Consider the following 24,532-nt stretch of genomic DNA (forward strand, 5'->3'; position numbering starts at 1 on the left):
CCCCCACGGTGGCTAAAAATAGCTTCCAGGACCGCTGGCTCCCTCTTCCCACTCCTCAGAGCAGTCTGTTGGCAATGTAGGTGGGGAGACTTCTTCATCACGGGGAAGAAGCCGTGTAGGAATCTTTATCGTGCAAAGGAAGGAAGGGGGTGGAGTGTTTCTAAACTAGAAAGGTTATTGGCCAATGGAACTTATTATTAGCTGCTCTCACACTGCTGGGACAAGCGTAATTCGGGTTCAATGAATAGTCTTGGTTTTGAACTTGCAAAGCAGCACCTCAGATGTCAGTCAGTGGCAGCCAACAGTGGGTATTTGGGAAGCAGAGATGATGTCAAGCAGACTCAGTCCAGTGGTTCCTGACGGCAGCCCTCCAGTCCTTTCTACTGCCTTGCCCTCCGAGGCTCCACCCACTGTCCGGGGTTTTAATCCGGGGTTTAATGGCTCCCAGCACTCGTTTCATTAAGTCTCTAACGAGCCGATGGGGACATTCAAATTCCTGTGTCATAGGTGAGAACACCAGACCTCAGAATCCCCTCGTCCAACCTCCCATGGCTGATTAGACAAAGCCAGGATTCAAGGCCGGAGCCCAGCCTCCCCACTGATGCTCTGTCCACACGCCTTCCGCTATTTCTAACGTGTCAGTTCGTTCTTTCTTGCTGCGTATTGTTTCCACATAGCCTGGCGGGACACTGTCTTACAACTGCTGTTTTTCTCCGGGTGCTTTGGACGCAGCCAGAAACGGCCTCTCAGAAAGGCTTGAGCTGAACCATCCCACCTGTCCCCACCCAGATCACCAGCTCCAAGCCCCTGCTGCCTCTCTTCAAGGAGCCCCGCTAGTGTCCTGGATGAGTCTGTGTTGGGGGGGAGGGAGGGAGGGATCTATTTTTAGAAATAGAAGTTGGGACATGTAGGTGGTACACATTGAAGTTTTCGAGGAGTCTATTAACATTTTGCAGAACTGTAACTTGACCGATTACAAGATAAATGGCCTTGATCTGCTTCCACCTCCCCGTTCCCAGCACAGGTTTGTTTTCTGGCTTTTGTTGTAGCTGCTCTTTCCCCCTTAGGGCTTCTCCTGTGCTCAAAGACAGGGACATTAATAGCTCGCCCAAGCCACACTTGACTGCTCTCCAAGAAGGCCAAGGGGGAAACAGCAAGTTCTCCTTGACCACACTCTGTAGGGATTGGCAGTGCTCCGTGAGGTGCTCTTCCGTCAGGGAACTGCTGTTCTAAAGAGCTGTACAGAGAGAGGTCCACGCTTGGACACCATGCTTCTGTAAGCTTCCTGGGCTGCTGATTTTATTCTAGAATGTTCCTGCAGAGATAATCATCATATATACAAGCAGAAACCGGGCTACATTCATTTTAAAACACTAAAGAAGCAAGACATTGGAGTGTGTGTGTGTGTGTATACATTTGGGGACCTGAAACTGTACCATTTATGTTTTAAAACCTCACATCCTTTCTGTTCAAAATGTTTCCTTGCTTTATTAGGTCAATGCTGATAACATAAAAATGCAAACACTAAAAATAAACATGTTTTTGAGATTAGCTTTTTTAGGAGTGTCACTACTAACAGGAATCAACTAGATGATAATGTCAAACTAAAAGCAGAAATATTAAACAAGGCAATAATATTGAGCATGAACCAAAATATCTTCAGTTTCAAAATTAGCGGTAATATTTCTTTCTAAGTAGGTAGTTTTCCGGTATAAGATACAGCAAATGATTAGAAGTATCACATATCATTAGTCATGAATTAAAATGGTTTCTGACGGTACTAAGGGTTGGAACTCAGGGCCTAGGAAAATGTTGTACCACTTGAGCCATGACCCTTTCCCTTTTTAGCTTTAATTTTTAGATAAAGTCTCAAATTTTTGCCTGAGCTGGCCGGAACCTCAATCCTCCTAGTTAAGCTTCCCGAAAAACCGGCACCACAGACACATGCCTACATGTCTAGTCTTATTGGTTGAGATGGAGGGCGTGCTAAATTTTGCCAGGATTAATCTCAAACCTCAATTCTCCCAGTCCCTGCCTCCTGCAAGCTAGGATTACTGGCATGAGATACCACATTTGGCTCAAGCGCCTTCTGGGTATAAGATACGTGAAAAACTCATTGAGTTCTGTCTTGCATTGTAACATGTTCCTTTCCCACAAGTTCTCAAAATCAAACTCTCTTTTAACACTAACTAAGGATGACTGCTCATTTTAATCAGGTCAGAATAAAACAGAGAATGAGTTTGATTTTGGGGTGCGTTTTGCTGTGACTGACAGGCACTCACATCTTGGAAGGACCCTTTCCAATCAGAGCAGGCTTTTTAAAAAAAACAAAAAACAAAAAACAAAGAAGCCTATCTCCTAAGGAGTTGCAAAACCAGCTGGACTCCAAAATGAAATTCCAGGAAAAGGATCCACCATTTTCCTTCCAATTCAATAAGTCACATTTAGCCTTGTCTGAAAGCCAGTTATTTTTTTTTTAATAGATGCAGCAAAATCTTGGACCAGGTCCACAACTCCTATAACTCTGAGGTAGTCTAGAGACCAGATGTGCTGAGCTACAAGCCAAAGACCACCTAGGGGACCACCAAAAAGCCTTTGCTGTCCCCATCCTGTTTGTGTTTTCTGACAACAGCAGAACCTCAATTTCCATCTTAGTGTCCACCTACACCCTCAGTTTCATCGACCGAGGCATTTCCTCCTTTCACTACCATCATCACTTCCTATAATTGCCTGAGCTCATAGCTGTAAAAACTCAACAATTTGGGAAGAATTTTAGGAAGAAAGCTCTGAGTTTGCTAGACACACAGCTCTCACTCTTTAATTACTAAGAATGACAAGCCAAGGACACATTCCAGCTCACAAACACACGAAGCAAATCCTGATAGTCTTTTATTTATTTTTTTAGTTTGATGATCATTTCACTCAACAGCTTTAAATAATGCCAAATGTTCACATAATAAGGGTTTATCTGGGTTATTAAGGTGTGGACTTGATTATCAAATATAAAAGGATCCACTTATCCTCTAATTGGACTCACAAACCCCTCAAAAATACACCTGCAGTTAGGGAATTATCTGTACACTTGTGAAAACTCCATGGATCTCACCAAGGCTATAGAAAGTCCTGGAAGCTGTGGGTCCTCTCAACCCAGGGCCGTCACCCCCAAGTGCCTGGTCTGTAGCTATTTTCAGGAGCAGAGCCTACAGCGCATTCATACCCCATCCTAGCCCTGTCTCCAATGGCTCGGGTCCAGATCTATCTATTGGGCCATCTGTCTTCTTGGGAGTATTTGATGACAGAGAGGGCCCATGGAAGTCAGAACACTTGGACAGAAAGAAAGGCCCTTTGCTGGAAAGGGGGAGCCGGTCACGGGTTCGGCCCATCAATGCCCATGTCAGGAAGACAGGTGGGGGGGGGAGGGGGAAGACAGGCTCTCTGGTCCAGACTTCTGCTGGGCCATGCCTGATGTGGTCACCAAGAAACAGTAACTGGCCTACTGGCAGCCATGGTGGACGCCAACCCCTTCTCTACCGTGAGGGACGGAGCTGCGGGTTTAGAGATTTGCAACCGTGGAGATGCTTCTCCTTGAGTGTCAGAACAAGGGCACGGCCAAGGCGGCCTTGTAACCCCGAGGTGCCGGCACGCTTTGTACCTAATCCTGTGGCTCTGTCACCCACTCAACCCACCCCGGCCAAACGCCTTGCTGGGTGGATCCTCAGCACTGTCAGCCCCGAGGGCCCCCGGGGTGTGTGTGGCTGGGTTTACCGCGGGCTCCAGTGGATCGAGCCGGGGGTGGGGTGGGGTGGGGTGGGGGTCCTCACCCAGGGCTGGGGGTCAAACAGACAAGGAGACCCTCACCCCCACTCGGCCTCTCCCTTCTGTTCCCAGGGAGCCGGCCCAGGATGCAGAAGGCCCTGCAGACGGTCAAGGACGAGGACCTGGGCCCGGGCGCGGAGGGCCCCGGCGCGCCCGCCCGCGGGAGGGCGCCCCCCGGACACCCCTTCCCGGGCGCCCTGCGGGGCCCCTTCTCCCCGTTCCGGTACGAGCCGCCCCCGACGGCGGCGGCGGCGGCGGCGGGCGATCTGGAGGAGTTCCCGGGGGTCTTCGAGGGCGGGGGCTCGCGGAAGCGGAAGAGCATGCCCACCAAGATGCCCTCGGCCCGCCCGGCGGAGGACGCCCCCCGGGGCCGGGGACCCCCCGACCTCCCCACGCTGCCCCCCCCACCGCCGCCGCCGCCCCCCCCGCCCCCGCCGCGGCGGGCCGCGCACCCCGACGGCGGCGGCTCCCACATGATCGACCTGTGCCACGCGGGCTTCCAGCTCTGCCGCGCCCCGGAGCCCCCGCCGGGGGGCAAGGCCGTCAAGCAGGAGCCCCTGCGGCCCAGCGCCGTGTGGGCGCCGCCCGCCTTCCTGCCCGCGCCCTACCCCTACTACCCCAAGCTGCCCGCGGGGCTGGTGCTGCCGTTCCTGGTGGCGGCGTCGGCCTTCCCGCCGGGGCCTCCGCCGGCCGTGGGCGTTCCCGGAGCAGGCCCCTCCCCCGGCGCCGGCCCCGCCCCCGGCGCCGGCCCCGCCCCCGGCCCCGCCCCGGCCCCGCCCCGGGCGCAGCGCGTGGACGTGAACGTGCAGATCGACGACAGCTACCTGGTGGACGTGGGCGGGCCGCAGAAGCGCTGGCAGTGCCCGAGCTGCGACAAGTCGTACACGTCCAAGTACAACCTGGTGACGCACATCCTGGGCCACCGCGGCGTGAAGCCGCACGCGTGCGCGCGCTGCGGCAAGCTCTTCAAGCAGCTCAGCCACCTGCACACGCACCTGCTCACGCACCAGGGCGCGCGCCCGCACCAGTGCCGCGTCTGCCGCAAGGCCTTCACGCAGACCAGCCACCTCAAGCGCCACATGATGCAGCACGGCGCCGTCAAGCCGCACAGCTGCCGCGTCTGCGGCCGCGGCTTCGCCTACCCGAGCGAGCTCCGCGCCCACGAGGCCAAGCACGCGGGCGCGCGCGACCACGTGTGCGTCGAGTGCGGCCTCGACTTCCCCACGCTCGCGCAGCTCAAGCGCCACCTCGCCGCGCACCGCGGCCCCGTCCAGTACCGCTGCGCCGACTGCGACAAGGCCTTCCAGTACCCCAGCCAGCTGCAGAACCACATGATGAAGCACAAGGACATCCGGCCCTACATCTGCTCCGAGTGCGGCATGGAGTTCGTGCAGCCCCACCACCTCAAGCAGCACGCGCTCACCCACAAGGTACCGCGGGGGGGGGGCGGGGGGAGGGGGTGGGGGGGAACCTCGGCGGCGGCGTGGCTGCCCCCTCCGGGGCCAGAGGCACCCGCCCCCCGCACCCCGAGGCCCTTCACCCCACCGCAGGCCCCGGCCAAGGCCTTCCGCCGGGCTCGAGGGGGCCCGAAAGCGAACAATGCAGGCGCTCCGAGAGGAGTGAGGAAGGATGAAGGAAACAGCTGCCGGTCGAAGCCCTTGCCGCCTCGCTCCCCAAGAATCCCTGGAATCCGCTTTCCAGAAGCTTCATTCGGGGCGGGCAGGCCCTTGCCTGGGCCGCAGCCGGGAGCCTCGTGGAGGAGTCACTCCGCCCCTGGCCGCAGCAGCCCTTCGGGTGGCTTGCTCACTCCCGCGGGAGGCCTGCTTCCTGTTCGGGTGGCCCCGAGCGGAGCCGAGCCTGGCCCGTCCCGCCCGCCGGGGCCTGTGCTGCCCCGGGGTTGAGCCTGTGGAGTTAGAGTAGGAGGCAATTTTGGCCTCCCCGGGCTTAGGTCACCGGGGAGAAAGACAGGCCCAGCAGGACGGTATCCTGAACTCAGCCCAGTCTGTAACCACCATGCGAGAGGCCTCCAGGCGGAGCCAAACAAGGCTCTGGTGGGTGTCCGTGACATCACCCCCCTTTGCCCGGCTGGCCTGGGTCTGCTTTGACCTTTGACCTGCCAACGGGGAGGTATTGCCCACCCCACCCCCCTTTCACCTTTGACTTCAGGGGTTTTCTTGGCAGGAAAGACTTGTAGAAAGAGTGTCTAAAACGTTCTTCAGTTCCAATACATCAGCATAGGACCTCACCCAGCGGAGACAGTGCCTCTCTTCCACAGAGCTTTCCTGGGATTCATGTGGCAGGGTAGGACAAAACACAGAATTGCACAGTAGAGAGGAAAGCGAGGCTGCCTTGTGGGTTCTGCTTGTCTAGGGCACCTTGTCAAAAGGCACCTGTAGGTGCCATTGGAGGGGAGTCACCTGCCCAGGGCAGGAGCCATCAACAAAGGATGCGGCCTTGGACTCCGACACAAAAGGGACTTATTTCACTTAAATCAGGAGCTCCTGTGCATGTAGAAAGGCGTCGGGTGCATTTGAGCATTTTAGACATAGAGATTCTATAAGATATTAGGGAATGAAGCTCCAATGGGAGAAACAGCCTGGTGTCTGAAATAGGTTTTCTTTGATGCAGGGAACAAATGCATTTTCATTAGGTGGTGTCAGCTGCTATTCTCTTGCCTTTTGTGCCAGCTCCTCTTAGGACATAGAAGTTTCCCTAAAGAATTCTGCAAACAACCAGATGGGCGTGGAAAGGCACAGGTGCAGTCCAGTTACTCAGGAGGTGGTAATGGCAGGGGTTGAAGTGTGAGGATAAGGCAGGTAAAAATACGTGACATCGATCTTGGAAATAAGCCAGGCATGGTGGAACATGCCTGTATTCCCAGCTACTTGGGAGACTGAGGCAGGAGGATTACTGAGTCCCATGAATTTGAGATCAGCTTGGTTACCATAGTGAAATCTCCATCTTAAAAGAAGGGACAGGGAAGGGAAGAGGGAGAGAGGGAGGGAAGGAAGTGAAAAAAAACAAAGGACATTCTACATCTTTCACAGAGGGTTTCAGGAAGTGACAGCTAGTCAAGATTAGTTAATACTCTACTCTGGCTGTTGGTCTCCTTGAATGCTCTTCATTGAGAGCCAGAATGCTCACATTTTCTAGCACTTTACACATAGCAAGGCAACTAGTGAAATTTCTGTGCTATTTCTGTTCAGGAAGCTGTCCCTCGACAAGTTTCAGCTGGATTATGGGGAGTCCAAAAGCATGTTCCCCGGGTCAATGTGGCTTGGGGTAGCTCAGGGGCTCCACTGGAAAGGGTTGGTCAGGTTGTAGTTGATGATAAATCACTCTTCTTGGGATGTTCCAGTCCCTTTGTGAGACTTTCCTAGTCCCTTTCTAGTCTGGGAGGACCTGGCTTTCCTATGGGAAATGATGTCAGTTTAGATGTGACTTTTTCATTATCATGAAATCTAGATTACAGACTCATTTCACTTTATCATCTACAGTGCTCCTGCCAAAATCCTATTAATCCATTCAAACTGTTATTGTAGAGCATTAAGAATAACAAAAACAACAGCTTTTCCCCCCTAGTGGTCTGGCTAGTTTAAGGTGCTCAGGGCTTTTTGTTTTGTTTTTTTCTTTCTTTCCTTTCCTTTCTCCTGTCCCTTCCCCTTCCTTCCTTTCTTTCTTCCTTCTTTCCTTCTCTTTTCTTGTCTTTCTTTCTTGGAGGGTACTGGGTCTTGAATTCAGACCCAGGAACTGTCCTTCAGCTTTTCCCCTCAAGGCTGGCACTCTGCCACTTGAGAGCCACAGATCTACTTCCAGCTTTTGCTAGTTAATTAGAGATAAGGGTCTCACAGACTTTTCTGCCCAAGCTGGTTTTGCACCTCAAACTGCATCCTCTTGAGTAGCCAGGATTGTAGATGTGAATCACTGGCACCCAGCTCCCGCTCAAAAATTTAAAACCTGGATTCTATAAGCAACGCTTTTCAGGGAAGTAGTAACTTAACGAAACTGACACGCTCTTTGGAGCGTGGCTTCGAACATGAACATTGCCTTCACTTCTGCTCCCTGTTCACTGCACGTGCCTTTGAACTTTGCCTCCCCAGGGTGTGAAGGAGCACAAATGTGGGATCTGTGGACGGGAGTTCACCTTGCTGGCCAACATGAAGAGACACGTGCTGATCCATACCAACATCCGTGCCTACCAGTGCCACCTGTGCTACAAGAGCTTCGTGCAGAAGCAAACCCTCAAGGCACACATGATCGTCCACTCGGATGTGAAGCCCTTCAAGTGCAAGGTGGGTACAGAGGGGCGACTCAAGAGGGCAGAGCAAAGGCCCAGTGGGCAACAGTCCCCAGGGACGCTTCCACTCTGTTTGTTCAGAGGCTCCGAGTGGGCCTGTGGCCAATCTCGGGTCCCATCTGTTCCTCTTTTCACCACACCTGTGCATGTACCAGCCTTGACTGGACCCCAGAGAACCTGCCCTGGCTATTTTCTTGTGGTATCCGTGGAGGAAAGGTCTTCAGGAGGATGGGCTAGTCTGTGGAACATTCCTGTTCTAGAATGCAGAGGCCATCTGGGACACTCTACCTCTACAATCCAGTGAGGAGAACCTAGAAAGCACTCAGAAATTGTTAGTACAACTCTCTGTCCCTTTACCTGTCTGACCTTTGGGCTGGACCTTCATATTTGAAGACAGGCCTCCCAGAGAAGAGGAAAAGGGTAGGTGGTATGCTTATTTCCTTCCCTTTGGATATATGATCAATGGCAGATTGCTAGACCTTATGATAGTTACCGCACTAGTCACTGTAGTGAAGGTACGGAATCAATGTGTGTGTCCGTCGGAGGGTGGATGGATGGATGGATGGATGGATGGACGATTTGGTATATGTATACAATTTGACTGTTCGGCACTAAAGAAAGGACATCCCATCATTTGTGATAATATACATAAGCCTAAATGAAATAAACGAGGCATGGGAAGACAGATACTGCATGTGCTCACCCATAGGCAGAAGCTAAATAGGTTGACCTCATAGAAGTAGAGAATAGTCGTGGCTGGGAATAGGAAGTAGATGTGGAGAGAGAGGTTGATGAGGAGTACAAAATTACAGGTAGACGGGAGGACTAAGTCCTAGCATTCCACAGCACAGCCAAGTATTAATTAATAAGAATTTATTTTTTATTTCAAAATAGCCAGAGGAAGCACTTTTAAATGTTCTCAACACTAATAAATAAAACAAGTTTGAGGTGATGGGTATACGAATTCATATGCATGTTGTGTATATGAATCCAAGTGTCACATTATGCCCCATAAATATGTAGAAGTCTTACGTGCCAATTTAAAATGTTCTTAACTATAGAAGGCTAGAGGCACGACCCAAGTGTTAAAGCACTTTCCCAGCAAGGGGGACCCTGAGTTCAACCTCCAGGTACCTCATGAGTAAATAAATCTAGAAGAGAAGAAAGGGACTCCAGAATTAGTCCTCGAGAAGACCTCAGAAATGCTTGTTCTAGCTAAGAAATAACTGAGCATAGCCATCTAAAGATAGTCACACGCAGTGAGCATGTTGGTTCATATCTGTCAGATTACCTTTGCCGGCTTTTTATTTCATCAGCCAAGAAAATACATGAGCTGGAAATGTGTAACCCACGAGGCACTGACGGAGCCTTCAGGCCTCCGGAGGTGATTCCCACCCCGGGACTCTTGTCGCCTCTGCTTCTGAAAGAGCAGGAGTCTTGCTCAGGATTGGCTAGTTTAAGGATTGTTCTGGCAAGTGTCATCCTTGTCACCACCGGAGAGCTGGGCGAGACAGGGAAATCACACCCTCGCACATCCGCAGAGAGGGCTCTTCTGTTTGAAACGGAAGATTTCCTCTCTCGCCTCCATGCACGGGGTACAGATGACACTCCGTGGACCTCTCTTCCTGAAGTGGGGTTCCCTACTTCCAGAGGCCGATGGTGCTTCCACCCCTCTGCAGTAAGTCCCCTGCTTTAAGGAACCCCCTGTGAAGTGGACTTCTTTCCTGTGTTGGCAACTCGTGAACGGGGTGAGGGGTCAGGCACCAGAGCTTCCCTAGACCATGCGGGTATTGTCCTGGGGTGGGAGAGGGAGCCTTCTCCCCCCGCCCGCTTCCTGCCGCCCACGTCTGTTTCCCCTCCTTTCCTCCAAGTGCGCAGCGATTTGACAGTCAGTTTCTGTCCATCTTGATTCAGCTAGAGGAGGAGGAAGTGGCATGCAGGATGAGCTGCATAATCTTCAGGGCCCAATGCAGAGTATAGATGCAAAACCCCTCGTTCAGACATTATTAAGAATTCTAAGCCGAGCTCTAGTAGCTCAAGTTTTCATGGAATCCTTGCTACTTAGGAGGCTGAAATCTAAGGATTGAGGTTCAAAGCCAGACTGGGCAGGAAAGTCTATGAGACTTGTATCTCTTATTCACCACAAAAAGAAGTGGAGCTGTGGCTCAAGTGATAGAAGAACAAGACTTGAATGAAAAAGCTAAGGAGGGCTGGGAATGTGGCTTAGTGGTAGAGTGCTCGCCTAGCATGCATGAAGCCCTGGGTTCGATTCCTCAGTACCACCTACACAGAAAAAGCCAGAAGTGACGCTATGGCTCAAGTGGTAAAGCACTAGCCTTGAGATCAGTGAGACTCAAGGACAGAGCCCAGCCCCTGAGTTCAAGCCCCAGGACTGACCAAAAAAGAAAAAAGCTAAGGAACAGTGCCCAGTGCCTAAGTTCAAGCCCCAATACCAGCACTGATGATGATAGTAGTAGTAGTAAATAATTCCCAATAGTAAAACCAGGGCATTGACTTAAATTCAAGGCCGTTCTGAGGCGGTGAGGGCCGTATCGCATGGGGGGGCGGGGCACTGGAGGACTTCGTAGAGCTGCTTTTCTCTCTGCCCGGAGGCCCTTACTTATTTCCATCTCCACTGAGCCCCAGCCATTTCACACGTAACAGCTGCCTCTCCTGCGGGGTGTTACTGTCCACTACGATGGAGGTGCAGACAGAGTCTGTGCGCTAATCTTCATTCCCTGTGTTGCATTTACTCTCAGACTTCAAGCAAACACTGTATTAAAAAAAAAAACCTCAACTATTATTGGAGTAAAGTTGGAAAAATATGAAAGGGCTCATTATCTAATTTCTCCTAAAAACAACCACAATCCCCCCTGCCCCCGTCTTTCCAATACAGCTGTCTCCCACTTGTGCCTCTGCCCTTCTGGTCCAGCAGTAGGGATATAACTGGGCAGAAAATGCCTCTGGGATGGAGGTGAATGTAGGGCAGAGCCAGTACAGGCCGTGTGAGATTTGAGGGCTTTGGGACACATCTGCTTCTCTGCCCTCAAGGATCTGCCAGGTAGAACCTGAAGATCTCGAGGACTCCCTAGAGCAGTGCATAAACACTGCACAGAACAAGGCATCGTGAGCACAGTGAAGCTGAGTCCGCTCCCTGGGTGCCCCGTGTCCCCCCCCCCCCCCCCAGACAAGCCCTCCTCCACCCAGTGACGGGACACCAGACAGATCCAGAGAAGCCCTCCTCCACCCAGTGACGGGACACCAGACAGGTCCAGAGAAGCCCTCCTCTACCCAGTGACGGGACACCAGACAGGGTCCAAGCACAACTTTAGGGCCCAGAAACTTGATTTACCTCTTCCCTGAGAGCTGACTAGTCTCTGGCTGCGTGGTCCACATCACCAGGTCATATAACGAGTATGTATAAAGTGGAATGTCATCTTTGACTGATGCACAGTTTATACTTCACAATGATAGATGGACCTGGCACAGGGATTAGACTAGTCATCTTCAAGGGTCACTTCTGGGGGCTCTGTTCTCTCAGAGGCCGCATTATAGGTGAAAAGACTGCCTAGAGAGTATCTGCTGTTAGACCCAAAGAGCTGGCGCTACAGGGAGTTTTGTCAGACTTGGGTGTCCCTGCTGCTCCATTTATAGACACCTCTGAGACAGCGGTGGGTTGTCACCTTGATCAAGAGCCTTCTGGAAAGAACCAGACGTGTCTCCACTTTCACCAGCAGATCTTCCCTCTCCTCCCCCCTGTTGTAATCTCTATGCAGAATGTCACTTTGCTTGGTGTCCTTTGTGTACCACCATCCCTGCTCATTTCAAAAGACTTTCGGAGTATGTTTGAGTTTAGAGTTGATACAACAAGTTCTTTGTGTTTGTAAAGCTAGATTTTTTTTTTGCCAGTCCTGGGACTTGAACTCAGGGCCTGATCCCTGTCCTTGAGCTCTTTGCTCAAGGCTAGCACTTTACCACTTGAGCCACAGTGCCACTTTTGGCCTTTTCTGTATATTTGATACCAAGGAATTGAACCCAGGGCTTCATGCATTCTAGGCAAACACTCTACCACTAGGCCAAACTCCTGGCCCAAGATAGAGCTTTTAAGATGGTGTTCTGTGGTTTCTTCCATCCATGTTGTGCTGGGTTCTTAGAAATCCGGCCCTGGGTGGAGGCGGTGGGGGACAGGGAGTTTGGAAAGAGGGAGGCCTTTTGCTCATGGCTAGGCAATCCAAAGCCAACTGAGACAAATGGCTGGCTGGCCATGATGTTGATGTTGGAGAGCAGGCCCAGACAACTAATTCCAGGTTTGATCATGGTAACTGGGAAATTATTCTCTTCCCATGATTGACATGGGTGGGAAAGAGAAGCAGGTGTTGCTGCAGCCTGCTGTGGCTGTTATTCCACCCAACAACTAACACACACACACACACACACACACACACACACACACAGATTCTTTAGCAGCAAGCTCTAGTTTCTTGGGATTCTCACCATTAAAATTTCTTTCTGACATTCATAAAGCATAAAGTGTTTCTCTGGCTCTGTGCTCTGTGGACACAGCTGTCTTCAGAGAGCAGAATGTCCATGGACGGCATGATCAGACATTCACGAGAGGATGGAAAATTAAGAGGAAAGGAAAGGTTCTCCCCCCTCCCCCACGCACGCATACCTCTCTCCTATATGTATGTGTATACATAGAGAGAGATATAAATTACTGCTTTTCTGGACTCTTTTGCTATTTGCTCAACTTCTAGACTTCTTGCTGGGAGCCAGCTGGAGTTAGTCCAGAGGCCTGCACTCATACACTTAAGCCGTGTTTCAGAAATATGCTTCCCAGATTCTGCGTAAGCACGCAGCGGTTGGTTTGGATACTGTCCTTGTAGTGGCTGCACTTCATAATAGCAAAGAACCAGCTGCCGCCTTTGGAAAACCTGTCCAGGAAAAGCAGCCATCCAGAATTTCCGGGACAAATTCTCTTTGGAGATGGGTGAAACCGGGAGCTGCCTAAGTGATGAATCACCAGGTCATGGGTAGCCCAGGGCAGAAGGCTGAAGGCAGAAGAGGGGTGAGGTCTCCCTGAAAAAGGTCTTCACTTCCAACTGCCCAGCTGGCTCTGTTTCCCTCTCAAATTCTTGGATGCTCAAAAATAAAGGAGAGCCATTACCTGGGACACTTTGTGGAGCCCAGTTCTTGGTTGGGGCCAGGGTTTGGGGCCTGGCATGGAGAGGGTTAAGGCAGTGACCAGATAGGAGCCTTTTGGCAGCAAAGTGTCCTCAGCAGAAGGAAGGATATAGCTGCCTGAACTGCCTGCTTAACAATGCCTCCCATGTCCCCAGGGGCCCTCCTGCAAATAGATTTCATCTTGCTTTCTCTTGTACTTTTCAAAGCTTCCTGTTTTCTCACGGTCCTTTGGACAGTTTACAGTCTCTCTCTCTCCCTCCCTCCCTCCCTGCCTCCCTGTCCCTTTGAGGAAAGGAACACCCATCTTACTAAAGAAGAAGGGGGAGAAGAATGGAAGGGAAGGGCAGTTCAGTGGAGGCCATTCTCCTGGACGGCAAGCTGAAGCTCTTTGACCTTTTCTCTCCAAATAGGAAGGCGGGGGCTTCCTGGGGCATCTCAGCGCTGAAGCTCACCTCAGGCGACTGCAGAGAGGTCGTGCTGCTTCGTGGCCCTTAGGGCCTCTAGCCCCAGCCAAGTGCGGCTGCCATCATCCTGTCTCTGCCCACCTCTCTGTGGCAGCTGCTGGCTGTCAGCCTTGTCGCAAGGACTCATGGGAAGTGATTGCCAGAGGTGCCCCTAGGCCTGGGATCTGCAGGAGAAAGAGCACCAAGAGACTAGGGCAAGGAGGCCTTGAGCAAGCAGAGCATCTGCCGGCTCGGTCAAGGGCAGGCCGAGGACGGGGGAGCCAGATGCCGGGCTCTCCCAAAGCCTGCGGCCTAGGGTGAGCTGGGTGTGCACAAGCGCCCGTGTTTCTGTGAGGCCCTCTCACGGCTTGCCCGGCAGGTGTTCACACGGGAGTCCATCATTCCATCCTTCCTTTGATGTGTCCTTCAAATCAGTAGCTTTAAAAGGACAGACAGCACCCTCATCTTCAAAGGCCTATTTCTGAAATGTTAAAAAGAGTTGACTGTATCATAATAGTAATAAGAGCTGATATTTATCAAACTTTTTTTTTTACTATTTCCTTTAATTATGCCATTGGATCTACCTCAACATCTTCATAAGAAATTCTAGTTATTATTGGCACGTTACAGAAGAATAAAGCAAGTCTCTCTCTCTGACTCATTGCTACCTCTCTGCTCTGTCTTCTCAGAAGCTAGTGGCTCATACAAATCACTGTAGAAGGACTGTTAAAGGGACTTGTTCCAATTTGTTTTGTTACTGTTGTTTAATTGTGCCGGTACTGGGGCTTGAACTCAGAGTCTGGGTGCTGTCCTTTAGCTTTCTTACTCAAGGCTGGTGGTGTTCTACTACTTGAGCCACACCTACACTTCCAACATTTTTTTTGCTAGCTAACTGGAGATAAGAGTTTCATAGAATTTCCTCCCTAGGCTGGTTTTGAACCTCCATCCTTAGAACTGAACCTCCTGAGTCACTATGACTACAGGTGTGAGCCTCTGGTGCCTGGCTTAAACTGGAGTTTACTGTCAGAGGCATGGTGCTGCCCAGTAGAGCTCCAGCGGAGGGAACCTGGCTGAAGAGACCTTCTGAAGGACGAACGTGAGCCCCCAGCCCTGCCATTAGCTTCTTGTGTAACACCTATCTTACATACACGTTACAGAATTCCACTAAGCCCTGGCTGAAGCAAGATCCTGGCTTTATATCTCATGAATAAAGGAGGTTCTAACTTAATGCTTCTTTTCCCCACAGAAGAAACTAGAAGATGGATGCTCGGTCTCAGCTTTTCTTCTTCCTTTCAGTCTGACTCCTCCTGACACTGTGGTTTGTTTAGAGCTTAGACTTTACCCCAAGATGCCATCATTAGCTGGCCCCAGCCTCCCCCTGCTCCCCTCTTTGCTAACAGTATAAAAGCTTTTCTTTGAATTTCAGAGATGTAAAAAAAAATCTCTATCTAAAAGAGACTTATCTCCAGTTAAACCACCAGAAAACCAGAAATGGCACTGTGGCTCAAAGTGATAGAGCTCTAGCCTTGTGCCCAAATGCTCAAGATAGTGCATAGGCTCTGAGTTCAAGCCCCATGACCGACAAAACAAATAAATCAATTTTTAAAATCTATAGAACCATACACCAGTGGCTGACACTTGTAATCCTAGCTACTCTGGAGGCTGAGACCTGAGGACTGCTCATTGAGGCCAGCATTGGCACATAAACTGGAGAGACATTTATCTTCACTTAACCAGCAAAAAGCTGGAAGTAAAGGTATGGTTCAAGTGGTAGACTGTCAGCCTTTAGCCAAAAAGCCAAGCAAGAGTTCAAGCCTCAGTACAGGTGTGATCACACACACACACACACACACACACACACACACACAAAATCTCTATATACTTTCACATTGTCATGTAGAAAAACCTGAGGAAGATGAAGAAGTCTTTTCAGAAACGTCAGAGGCTGGGAAGAGGAAGCTAAGTACCTGTCTTTGAGGTGTGGATGGAGCCCAGCTAGCTAAATTCCTGAATTAATTAGCTCCTTCCCTCTGCCAGTTAAGGATCTTAGTTTACACACTAATTGGTATAGGTTCATTGGGGAAAGGAAGAGAACTGACCATGGTTGCTTTGTAGAATTTTATGAATCAGGGGGAAAAAAAGGTATTTTCCTGACGTATTTACTTGTAATCCTAAGCAAATGCTCAGATGCTCAAGTGTACCACGTGTTTACCCCTGTGTTTGATACTGAGGTTAGTTACAAAGAAACCTGAGGTGGCCCTTGCATTGGAGACAACCTGGGACACCATTTGAGACCCCAAACACCTTTCAGAGTCGACCCATCTCCACTGCCCTGGAGAAACTCCCCATTAGCCTGCCCATGAAGCTACCGTAAACCACGCAAGATAACTCTAATATCCAAGTATGTATTGTAAGTTACCAACAGCATCAGACTCCAGGATCCTTTATCAGTCACACAGGAGAGTTGGCCATCATGTTCTACAGCGGGCTGTCTTGGGTGACGTAGGTGTGACAATAGCATTTTAATAGGCGAGTGTCCCATGTAACACTAGAATGTCCCAAGAAGATCAGTACTGGATGAACTGATCCAGGAAGGCACTAGAACCCAAAGGGACTATAAGAATGGGAGGTGAAAGGTAGCATGTCTGAGGCTGAGGAAGACCCTAGCTGACCTCCAGAGGTAGCCATTGTGATGAGCGTACCTCCATGTGTGGAATTGGGGAGAGGGGAGATGATGGGGCGGGAGGGTTGCAGGGTCCACCTCGACCCCCAAGTCCCAGTGAACAAGCACGTCAGCAGCAAGCAGTTCTTCGTTAACTCCGCGGCGGTAGTCACCTTCCTGGGGCAAAAGATAGACTTCAGTGTGTGGAAACAGGCAAGGAAGAGGCCTTGTGTCCAAACAAAAACAAGGACTTGCTGCACATTCTTAAAGCTGAATCCCAGCTTCAGCCATCTCCACAACCACAGAGGATAATGAAGAGCTTCTCCCATCCTAGGGGTCGAGGGAGAAAGGCACCCATTCTGTGTTTTCAGTGATGTTTGGGGAGCCCAGAGGACCATGAGTTCCATTTCTGAATGGACTTGTGCAGTAGCCTGATGAGTCTTCCAACTTTCAGCTTCGCTCTTCCTCTGTGCACTGTACAACCTGGGCCTTTGTCTTCTGTTCATTCTTCCGCTGCCCTGTGTCCCCCCCCCCCAGCAGATTCTTCATGAGGGCCCACCTTGCACTGAACGTGGTACGTGAGACAGGCGGGCAGAGCCACGGTAGAGGCAGCATTCTCGGGGTGAGAATCCCACTCCTCTCCAGTATGGGCTGCCGTGCCAGCATGCAGCCGACCTCCAGAGAGCCGCGAGCCGTCTTGAAGGCCAAATAAAGGGGACTGTTTCTAAAATTGACCAGTGGCTGGAAGTACTTAATGCACGACTTCTAGACTCAAAGCTTTTAGTCCTTCACCATAATAGAGAAGTGGGTAGACCAAGCGAATAAGTAGAACTTTACAAAAGCCTTTCCTCATGTATGCTACGGAGCCACAGATTGGGAGCCTAATGAATTCTCTGAACTGAGAGTAGAGGTGAAATAAGTACCATCCCACATGGCACTTCTCTTGTGGAAAGTAGAGCGGGTTCAACTCTTGAATCGTTTTGTTGTCTTAGGTCACTGTTTTGGTGGAAGGAGGGGGAGGGTGCTGGGGATGGAGCCCCCAGCCTTGCACTTCTAGGAAGCACTCCGCCATGCATTTGTACCGCCAGGACTCGGGTCGCCATTTCCAAGTGCATGTGAGGTACAGATAATTCTAAGTTTAGAACCCATTTGGGATGCCAAATTCACTCTCACTAGTAAGGAAGCAAAAGGGAAAACACACTTATTGTCTGTAAATATGCATCGTTCAAAAACTACAATCATTCATTCTGTGATAAGTGTGCAACCCCTGCCCACCCACCCTTCAGCCCCCACCCAGTGTTCTTTTAGCTAATTTCCCCAGGTCATCTTTGTTAGATCTCACTCTCCTTCCAAGGCCAGGTCAGCTCTCATTTCCCTGAAGAAAACATTGCTTGCATTAATGAGAATTCAATCTAGAGCTTGGTGCAGGCACTTCACACCTATAATCCTAGCTACTCGGGAGCTTGAAGCCTAGAGGATTTAGGTCCAAAGCCAAGCTGGGTAGAAAAATTCAAGAGATACAAGCATATAGCCAGGCTGGGGGTGGCGTTGGGGGTGGGGTTAGGGGCATGGATCGAGTGGTAGAGCACCAGCTGATCAAGGAAAGCAAGCAAGCCAAGAGAGCACAAGATCCTGAGTTCAAACCCTTGTGCCAGCAAAGTCAATTCAATCTAGAATTCCCACCCTTGTCCCTGAAAGTATCTCTGAGTGAGACAGGAAAACTGAGGTTGGGAGAAAGAGAAGTCTCTGCCTTTACCACACTAAGCACAAACACAAAATCCCTCTTTGCCTCTCGTAGCATAGCCATGGAAGGGCTGGAGCTTTCAAATCCCACAGAGCATAGGTGTGGCGGCAGAGCGCCCCAGAGCAGCATCGGTTCTATGCTTTCTGCTCCTGGGGAAGAAGTGTGAGAAGCGCTGTGGACCTGTCATGCATGGGCATGTTGATGGAACAGAAATAATAAGATGAATAGAGTGCGTTCACTTTGAAATAATATTCTCACTCCTTCCAGCCAGAGGAAGGACATGTTTCTTTCTTCACTGTCTCTTTGTTCCTTGAACTTGGAAATCCATCCCAACAATTAGCAAAGTGAAAATTAGAACGAGCCACATGCAGTGTGTCAGAGGGCCGGGCGGGGAGAACACACTACGGATGGCGGTTGGCCCTGTGGTCTCTGGCATCCAGGTCTGAATATCTTATCCCAACTGCACTTTCTAACAACAGAGGGCCTTCGCCGAGTGAGTTAAGCCCTAAGTTTGCCCATGTATAAAATTAAACGACCATCTAATAGAATTGCTATAAGAATTAAGCCAGATATTCCTTGACTTAGAGAAATACCTTCTTTATTCCTTTTTTTTTGGGGGGGGGGGTAGTAGGGTTTGAGCTCAAGGCTTCTACTTGAACCATACCCTGTGGGGAAACTGACGTACTGAGCCTTCTAGTGTTTGTCAACAGAACAGCAGCAGCAAAGTCCGGATTTGAACGCAGACTTTTCCTACTCAGTCTTTGCACATTGCTCAGAAAAGGCATGTGTTGTTTTTTTTCCAGTGAATGGCTTAAAGATTAACTAATTAATTTGAGGCAGGATCTTGGTAGCCCAAGCACTCTACCACTTGAGCCGTACCCTAGCCCAGCGTCTTGCAGATTAAGCATTAAGCCTGTCAGCGTATTCTTCTTATTATTAAAGAGATCCACGTTGGCAGCCATGTTTATTGGGGCCAACTCAGTCGCGAGAGCTTTCAAAGCTTTCCTAGTTTTATTTTGAGTTTAAAGATCCCTGGACACTCGCATCTCATGAATTCTTCCCTCCCCCGCTCACCTCCGGGGCTCGAGAGCCAGCCCCTCCCCGACTTCCAGGGCAGATTTTCTTTGGAAGCAGTTTAAAGAGCCAAGATCCAAGCGGAGTGGAATCCGCTGCGGCCCCGTGTCCACCCCCGCCGCGGGCCCCGAGGGGGGCTCTCCCCGCGGGGTCACTCAGCTCTCCTCCCTCGTCCCCAACAGCTGTGCGGGAAGGAGTTCAACCGGATGCACAACCTGATGGGCCATATGCACCTACACTCGGACAGCAAACCCTTCAAGTGCCTCTACTGCCCGAGCAAGTTCACCCTGAAGGGAAACCTGACTCGCCACATGAAGGTCAAGCACGGCGTGATGGAACGCAGCCTCCACTCTCAAGGTGAGGGCCCCGCTGCTGCTGAGAGCCCCTGCTTGCTGTGGCCGAGGGTGCAGGGCTGGAAAGTCACTTTTATGAGCACTACTTGGGGGATTATTCATGCTAAAAAAAAAAAAAGAGAGAGAGAGAGAGAGGGAGGGCTGGGTACTGCACCTACAGTACTAACTTCTCAGGAGGCTGAGACCTGAGGATCAGCGTTCAAAGCCAGCCCAGGCAGAAAAGTCCAGGAGATGCTTCCCTTCCATTAACCATAGAAAAAGGTCAGAAGTGGAGGTGTGGCTCACGTGGTAGAGCACCAAGCCTTAAGCAGAAAGGTCAAGTGGGGGAGTGTAAGGCTCTTAGTTCAAGCCCTAATACTGGCACACAAATATGGGGTGGGGATGTACTTTTTTTAAGACCACAGCGGAAGAGTAAGGGCAGACACAGGTTACTAAAATGTAGTGCTGAGATTGGAAGGATATAAGCGAAAGGAAATCTTAGCCCTCTTGGAACATTATCATTGTGGGTTCCTTGGGATCCGACACTGCCGCTTAAGTCCCCGTAGCCACTCTGGACTGGAGGAACACCTGTCTAATTAACAGATGGGAAACCGAGGCACACGGGCTTCTAAGGTTTCTCAACAGAATTTGGGCAGAGTCGGAATTTGAACCCAGACTTTCCTACTCATTCAGTCTCTGTTGTATGCATATTGCTGGTAGAGGCCATGAGATTTTTTTCTTGCCAATGAATGGATTCATTAAAGGTAATAATTCATTCGAGGCAGGGTCTTGCTAAGTAGCCCAGGCTGGCCTGTAACTCACAATCCTCCTGCCTCCACCTCCCACATGCTCTGATCACAGAAGGACACACCCTGCCTGGCATACCTTCTTAAAAAGCAAGTGTACCTCTTGGGGTGGAGGTGGGAGCTGAGGCCGCTCAGGTGGCTTGAACTCCGGGCCTCGCGCTCTTGCTCAACTTGCTTCTCACAGCCAGTGTGCTACCCCTCGACCCACGTACCCAGTTGAGCATTTCCCTGATTCATTTCAAGATGGAGTCTCACAGACTTTTCTGCACAGGCTCGCTTCAAACCACAATCCTCCAGATCTCAGGCTAGGATTACAGGCACCTAACTTCATTTCTGCTTTTCTTTTTCTAACTTGTGTGTGTGTGTGTGTGTGTGTGTGTGTGTGTGTGTGTGTGCATGCCAGTCGTATGGCTTGAACTCAGTGCCTAAGTGCTGTCCCTGAGCTTCTATTTTGCTCAAGGCTCGTGCTCTACCACTTGCCAGAGTTCCGTTTCTGACTTCTTGGGGGAAGGGGGTAGTTTATTTTGGAGATACAAGTCTCACAGACTTTCTTGCCTAGGCTGGCTTTGAACCATGATCCCCAGATCCCAGCCTCTTGAGTGAGTACCTAGGATTAGCAGTGTGAGCCATCGGGCCGGCTCTGCAGCTCTGCTCTCTAACACACAGAAGTGTTTCCAGCAGCCCAGGCCGCCCCTCCGGGTTCACGCAAGGACAGCCTTCCTCCTGATTGCCCCCTGCACAGCAGAGGTTGATGTCTCCCCCCCTGAGTCTTAACTGAACTAATGAAAAGCTGTGGCCTCCTTTCTTCATGGCCCCCGGGCCCTTGGCAGCCAAGACTTTGTGTTTTAAACCCACTGGAAGCAGCAGCTTGTTCCTTAGACACCTAATCAACCCTTGCTGTGCTAAACAGGCAATAAATGCCGCCCTGTCCGCACAGTGAGCTGAGTCCGGGGACTGAGCCCGGCATTGCCCTCCAGGTCTGTGCCCCAGGCAAGCGGGTAACCCATGGGACTTACAAAAGAATGTGAACCACGTTTTGACCCTGAGCGTAATCTAGGGCAGGGCAAAGATTAGGGGCATTATTGCTCACTTGTGTAAATCCACTAGAGACACTCTTGTCTTATATAAGAAGAGACCAAGGCCTGGATGAGTTATATAAACTGCCTGAGGTCAGGCACAATTCAAACCTGTCTTTCTTTTTTCTGATCCAGGGGCTTGAACTCAGGGCCTGGGTGTTGTCCCTACGCCTCTTTGTGCTCAGGGCTAGTGTTCTACCACGTGAGCCATAACACCACTTCCTGATTTTTTTCTGTGTAGTTTATTGGAGGTAAGAATCTCACGGACTCTCCTGCTGAGGCTGGCTTTGAACCGTAATCCTCAGATCTCAGCCTCCTGAGTAAGCCAGGCATGACTCATTGGTGCCCGGCTGAATCCAAGGATTTCTGAATAGACACCTGCTCATCACCACAGGCAAAATTATAGGGCCATTGGTTTCTGGTTGCTGCTTATAAAGTAAGTTTCCTTGTCACCGACACATGGGTCCTTGTGTGTATGGACCACTGTGTGTTGAAGCACAACTTAAATACCAACATTGTCTTCCCATGTTTGCTGGAATCAGACCACGGTGAGCAGCAACCTCGCATTCTGCGCTCCTGTCTCCCGCTGCTTTTCCACTCGGAGAGTCTCAGTAACGCCATTGCCAAGGCCCACGGCATTGTCAAAGCTCTGGGGAAGTGGCCAGATTCCCCCTGTGGGATTCTTTAGACCTTGCCTGCAGCGAGTCTGCCCCGGACGTCTGTACCGGCAATCTCCCATTTTAAAATAGACAGTGGGATCTGGGCACCGGGGGCTCATGCCTACTAGAATCCTAGCTGCACTGGTGGCTGAGATCTGAGGATCACAGTTCAAAGCCAGCCCAGGTAGGAAAGTCCATGAGACTTTTATCTTCAATTAACCAGCAAAAAGCCGAAGTAGGAGTGTGGCTCAAGTTATAGAGTGCCCGCCTTCAGTGAAGAAGCTAAGGGAGAGTCCCAGCCCTGATTTTCAAGTATATCGTCCACCGACTGACCCCCAGCTCTCTCTGGCCTGCTGCTTTTCCTGGGTGCTGAGTTCTCTCTACTCTCGCAGGTTTGGGAAGGGGGAGAATCTCCCTGGCACAGACGGCCAGCGTCCTGAGGGGTCTGGAGCAGGAGGAGCCTTTCGACCTGTCCCAGAAGCGAGGGGTAAAGAGGCCCCCGTTCAATTCGGATGAAGAGAGCACTCAGGGCAGCCCCTGCCACGAGGAGGAGGAAGATGAGGATGGGGACCATTGCTCTGAGGCAGAACCCCTCAGCCCTGCTGTGCCCCCGGAGAGCCAGCAGTCCTGTGCATCCCAGGATCTGTCCACCAAGCCTGAGCAGGGCCTTCAGGGGCCAGGGGAAGCCTGCGAGGAAGAGGAGGACGGGCCCAAGGCACAGGAGGAGAGGAACAAGGACCTCGAGGGCCCCGGGGGCAGCCGGGGGAGAGACTGCGCCCGCAGGGATGAGCACCTCGGGTTTTTCCAGAGTGCCCGGCGGGGCCCCTCGTTTTCTGATTACTTATACTTCAAGCACAGAGATGAGAGTTTTAAAGAATTACTGGAGAGAAAGATGGAAAAGCAAGCAGTGCTTTTGGGTATCTAAAGTGGAGAGTTTTTAAATTACCTTTGGAAAATGAGAAGTAGGTCATTCAAATCCAGCTTTCTGCATGAACAGCCGTTTGCCGGGGATTGGAGAGGGGCGTCAGTCTTCACAAATGGCTCAGGCTGAATGAGCAGGTGATGGAAATGCATCTCAGGTCCCACTGCAGCCTCGCTCACTTTCACACGTGGAGCGCCTTCAAGGGCATTTTATGCCGCAGCCATGCAATAAACTATGCATATTCTTCTAGCTATCTAGTTGATTGCAAGCTGATTCTGAGGTGCTGTGAGAAGTTGTTTTCCTTTGACTAGCACTCAGCACACAGTAAATTTCCTTCTTGCCACAAAAACTATCGTGTTTGAGGTGTGACCTTATTAATAACGGTTTAGTTGAATTTGTGGAAGTTACACTATTTTTTGTCCACATAGGAGAACATATTAGTAGTTGTAGATATAAAAATAGCCTTCAGCAAATAGTAAAATACTAGCAATACTGCAGGATGATGAACTCTGGGAAAGGTTGCTCTTTTTCTGTGCATGTCCTAGGACTTGAACTTGGGGCCTGGACACTGTCTCTGACATTTTTTTGCTCAAGGCTAGTGCTCTACCACTGAGCCATAACTCCACTTCCAGCTTTTGGGGGTTAGCTAATTGGAGATGAGAGTCTTACAAACTTTCCTTCCTGGCCTAGCTTTGAACTTCTCTCCCTCGATTTCAGCCTCCTGCGTAGCTATGATTATAGATATGAAGCACCAACACCAGTCGTGAACTATATTCTTAACACTGACTAGACCAGAGACTCCCCTAAAGAAGCTTTCTGAAAAAAATAGTGCAGATGGGCACTGGTGGTGGTTTATATCTGAAATACTAACTCCTGAGGAGGCTAAAATCTGGAGGATCCAGGTTCAAGGCCAGCTTGGGCAGAAAAGCAAAAAAGACCTCATTTCCAAAATCAAGGTAGAAGGCATGGCTCAAGTAGTATAGCACCAGTCTAACAAGCCTGACATCCTGAGTTTAAAACCCTCGTGCCATTAAAAAAAGAAAAGGACGAGCACCCAAGGCCACAGTCCTGAGATTCTGCTTTAACTGATTAGAACGTGGCGCCTCCAGCATTGCTAGTTTCAAAATGGCTCACGGAGTCTTTTGTGGAGGCACAATTGAGGAAGATTCCCTGGCCTCTGGCCACCAGTAACCCTCGCCCATTTCTGGATTTCCCAGCACCCCCTCCACCACCCACTTCTGTTTCAGCTTCAGCCTCCACGCTGACCAGGCTTTCCCTAAGTCCTGCCGGAGCCTCCGGAGCGCAGCGCTGGCCCTGCTGATGACCTGAGCACTTCATTCTCCCTTCCCAGCCTGCCCAGGGCATTTCCTGGGGTGCTGGCTGGCCCTGCCGGCCCAGGTGCATGCTGGGAGGCTCGTCCTCCTCCTCCTCCTGTCTGCTTTGGTCATCTCGGCTGGCTTCTCCTTGCTCTCTTCCTAAAACCCCGTGGGTTTCGAGGGTGACAAGCACATCCCTGG

General features: G+C 50.8%; 1 protein-coding gene across 1 annotated transcript; it reads left to right on the forward strand.

Moving 5' to 3' along the window:
* Window positions 1–3,947: 3,947 nt before the first annotated feature.
* Window positions 3,948–23,625, forward strand: Znf366 (zinc finger protein 366; the record flags this gene model as incomplete). Its single annotated transcript, XM_048368268.1, has 4 exons — window positions 3,948–5,246; window positions 7,917–8,108; window positions 19,403–19,577; window positions 22,486–23,625. Coding segments are annotated over 4 exons (2,199 nt in total), but the record flags the coding sequence as incomplete, so codon positions are not given.
* Between the last annotated feature and the right edge of the window lie 907 nt (window positions 23,626–24,532).

Source organism: Perognathus longimembris, chromosome 19 (assembly GCF_023159225.1).
Source record: "Perognathus longimembris pacificus isolate PPM17 chromosome 19, ASM2315922v1, whole genome shotgun sequence".
Taxonomy (NCBI): Eukaryota; Metazoa; Chordata; class Mammalia; order Rodentia; family Heteromyidae; genus Perognathus; species Perognathus longimembris.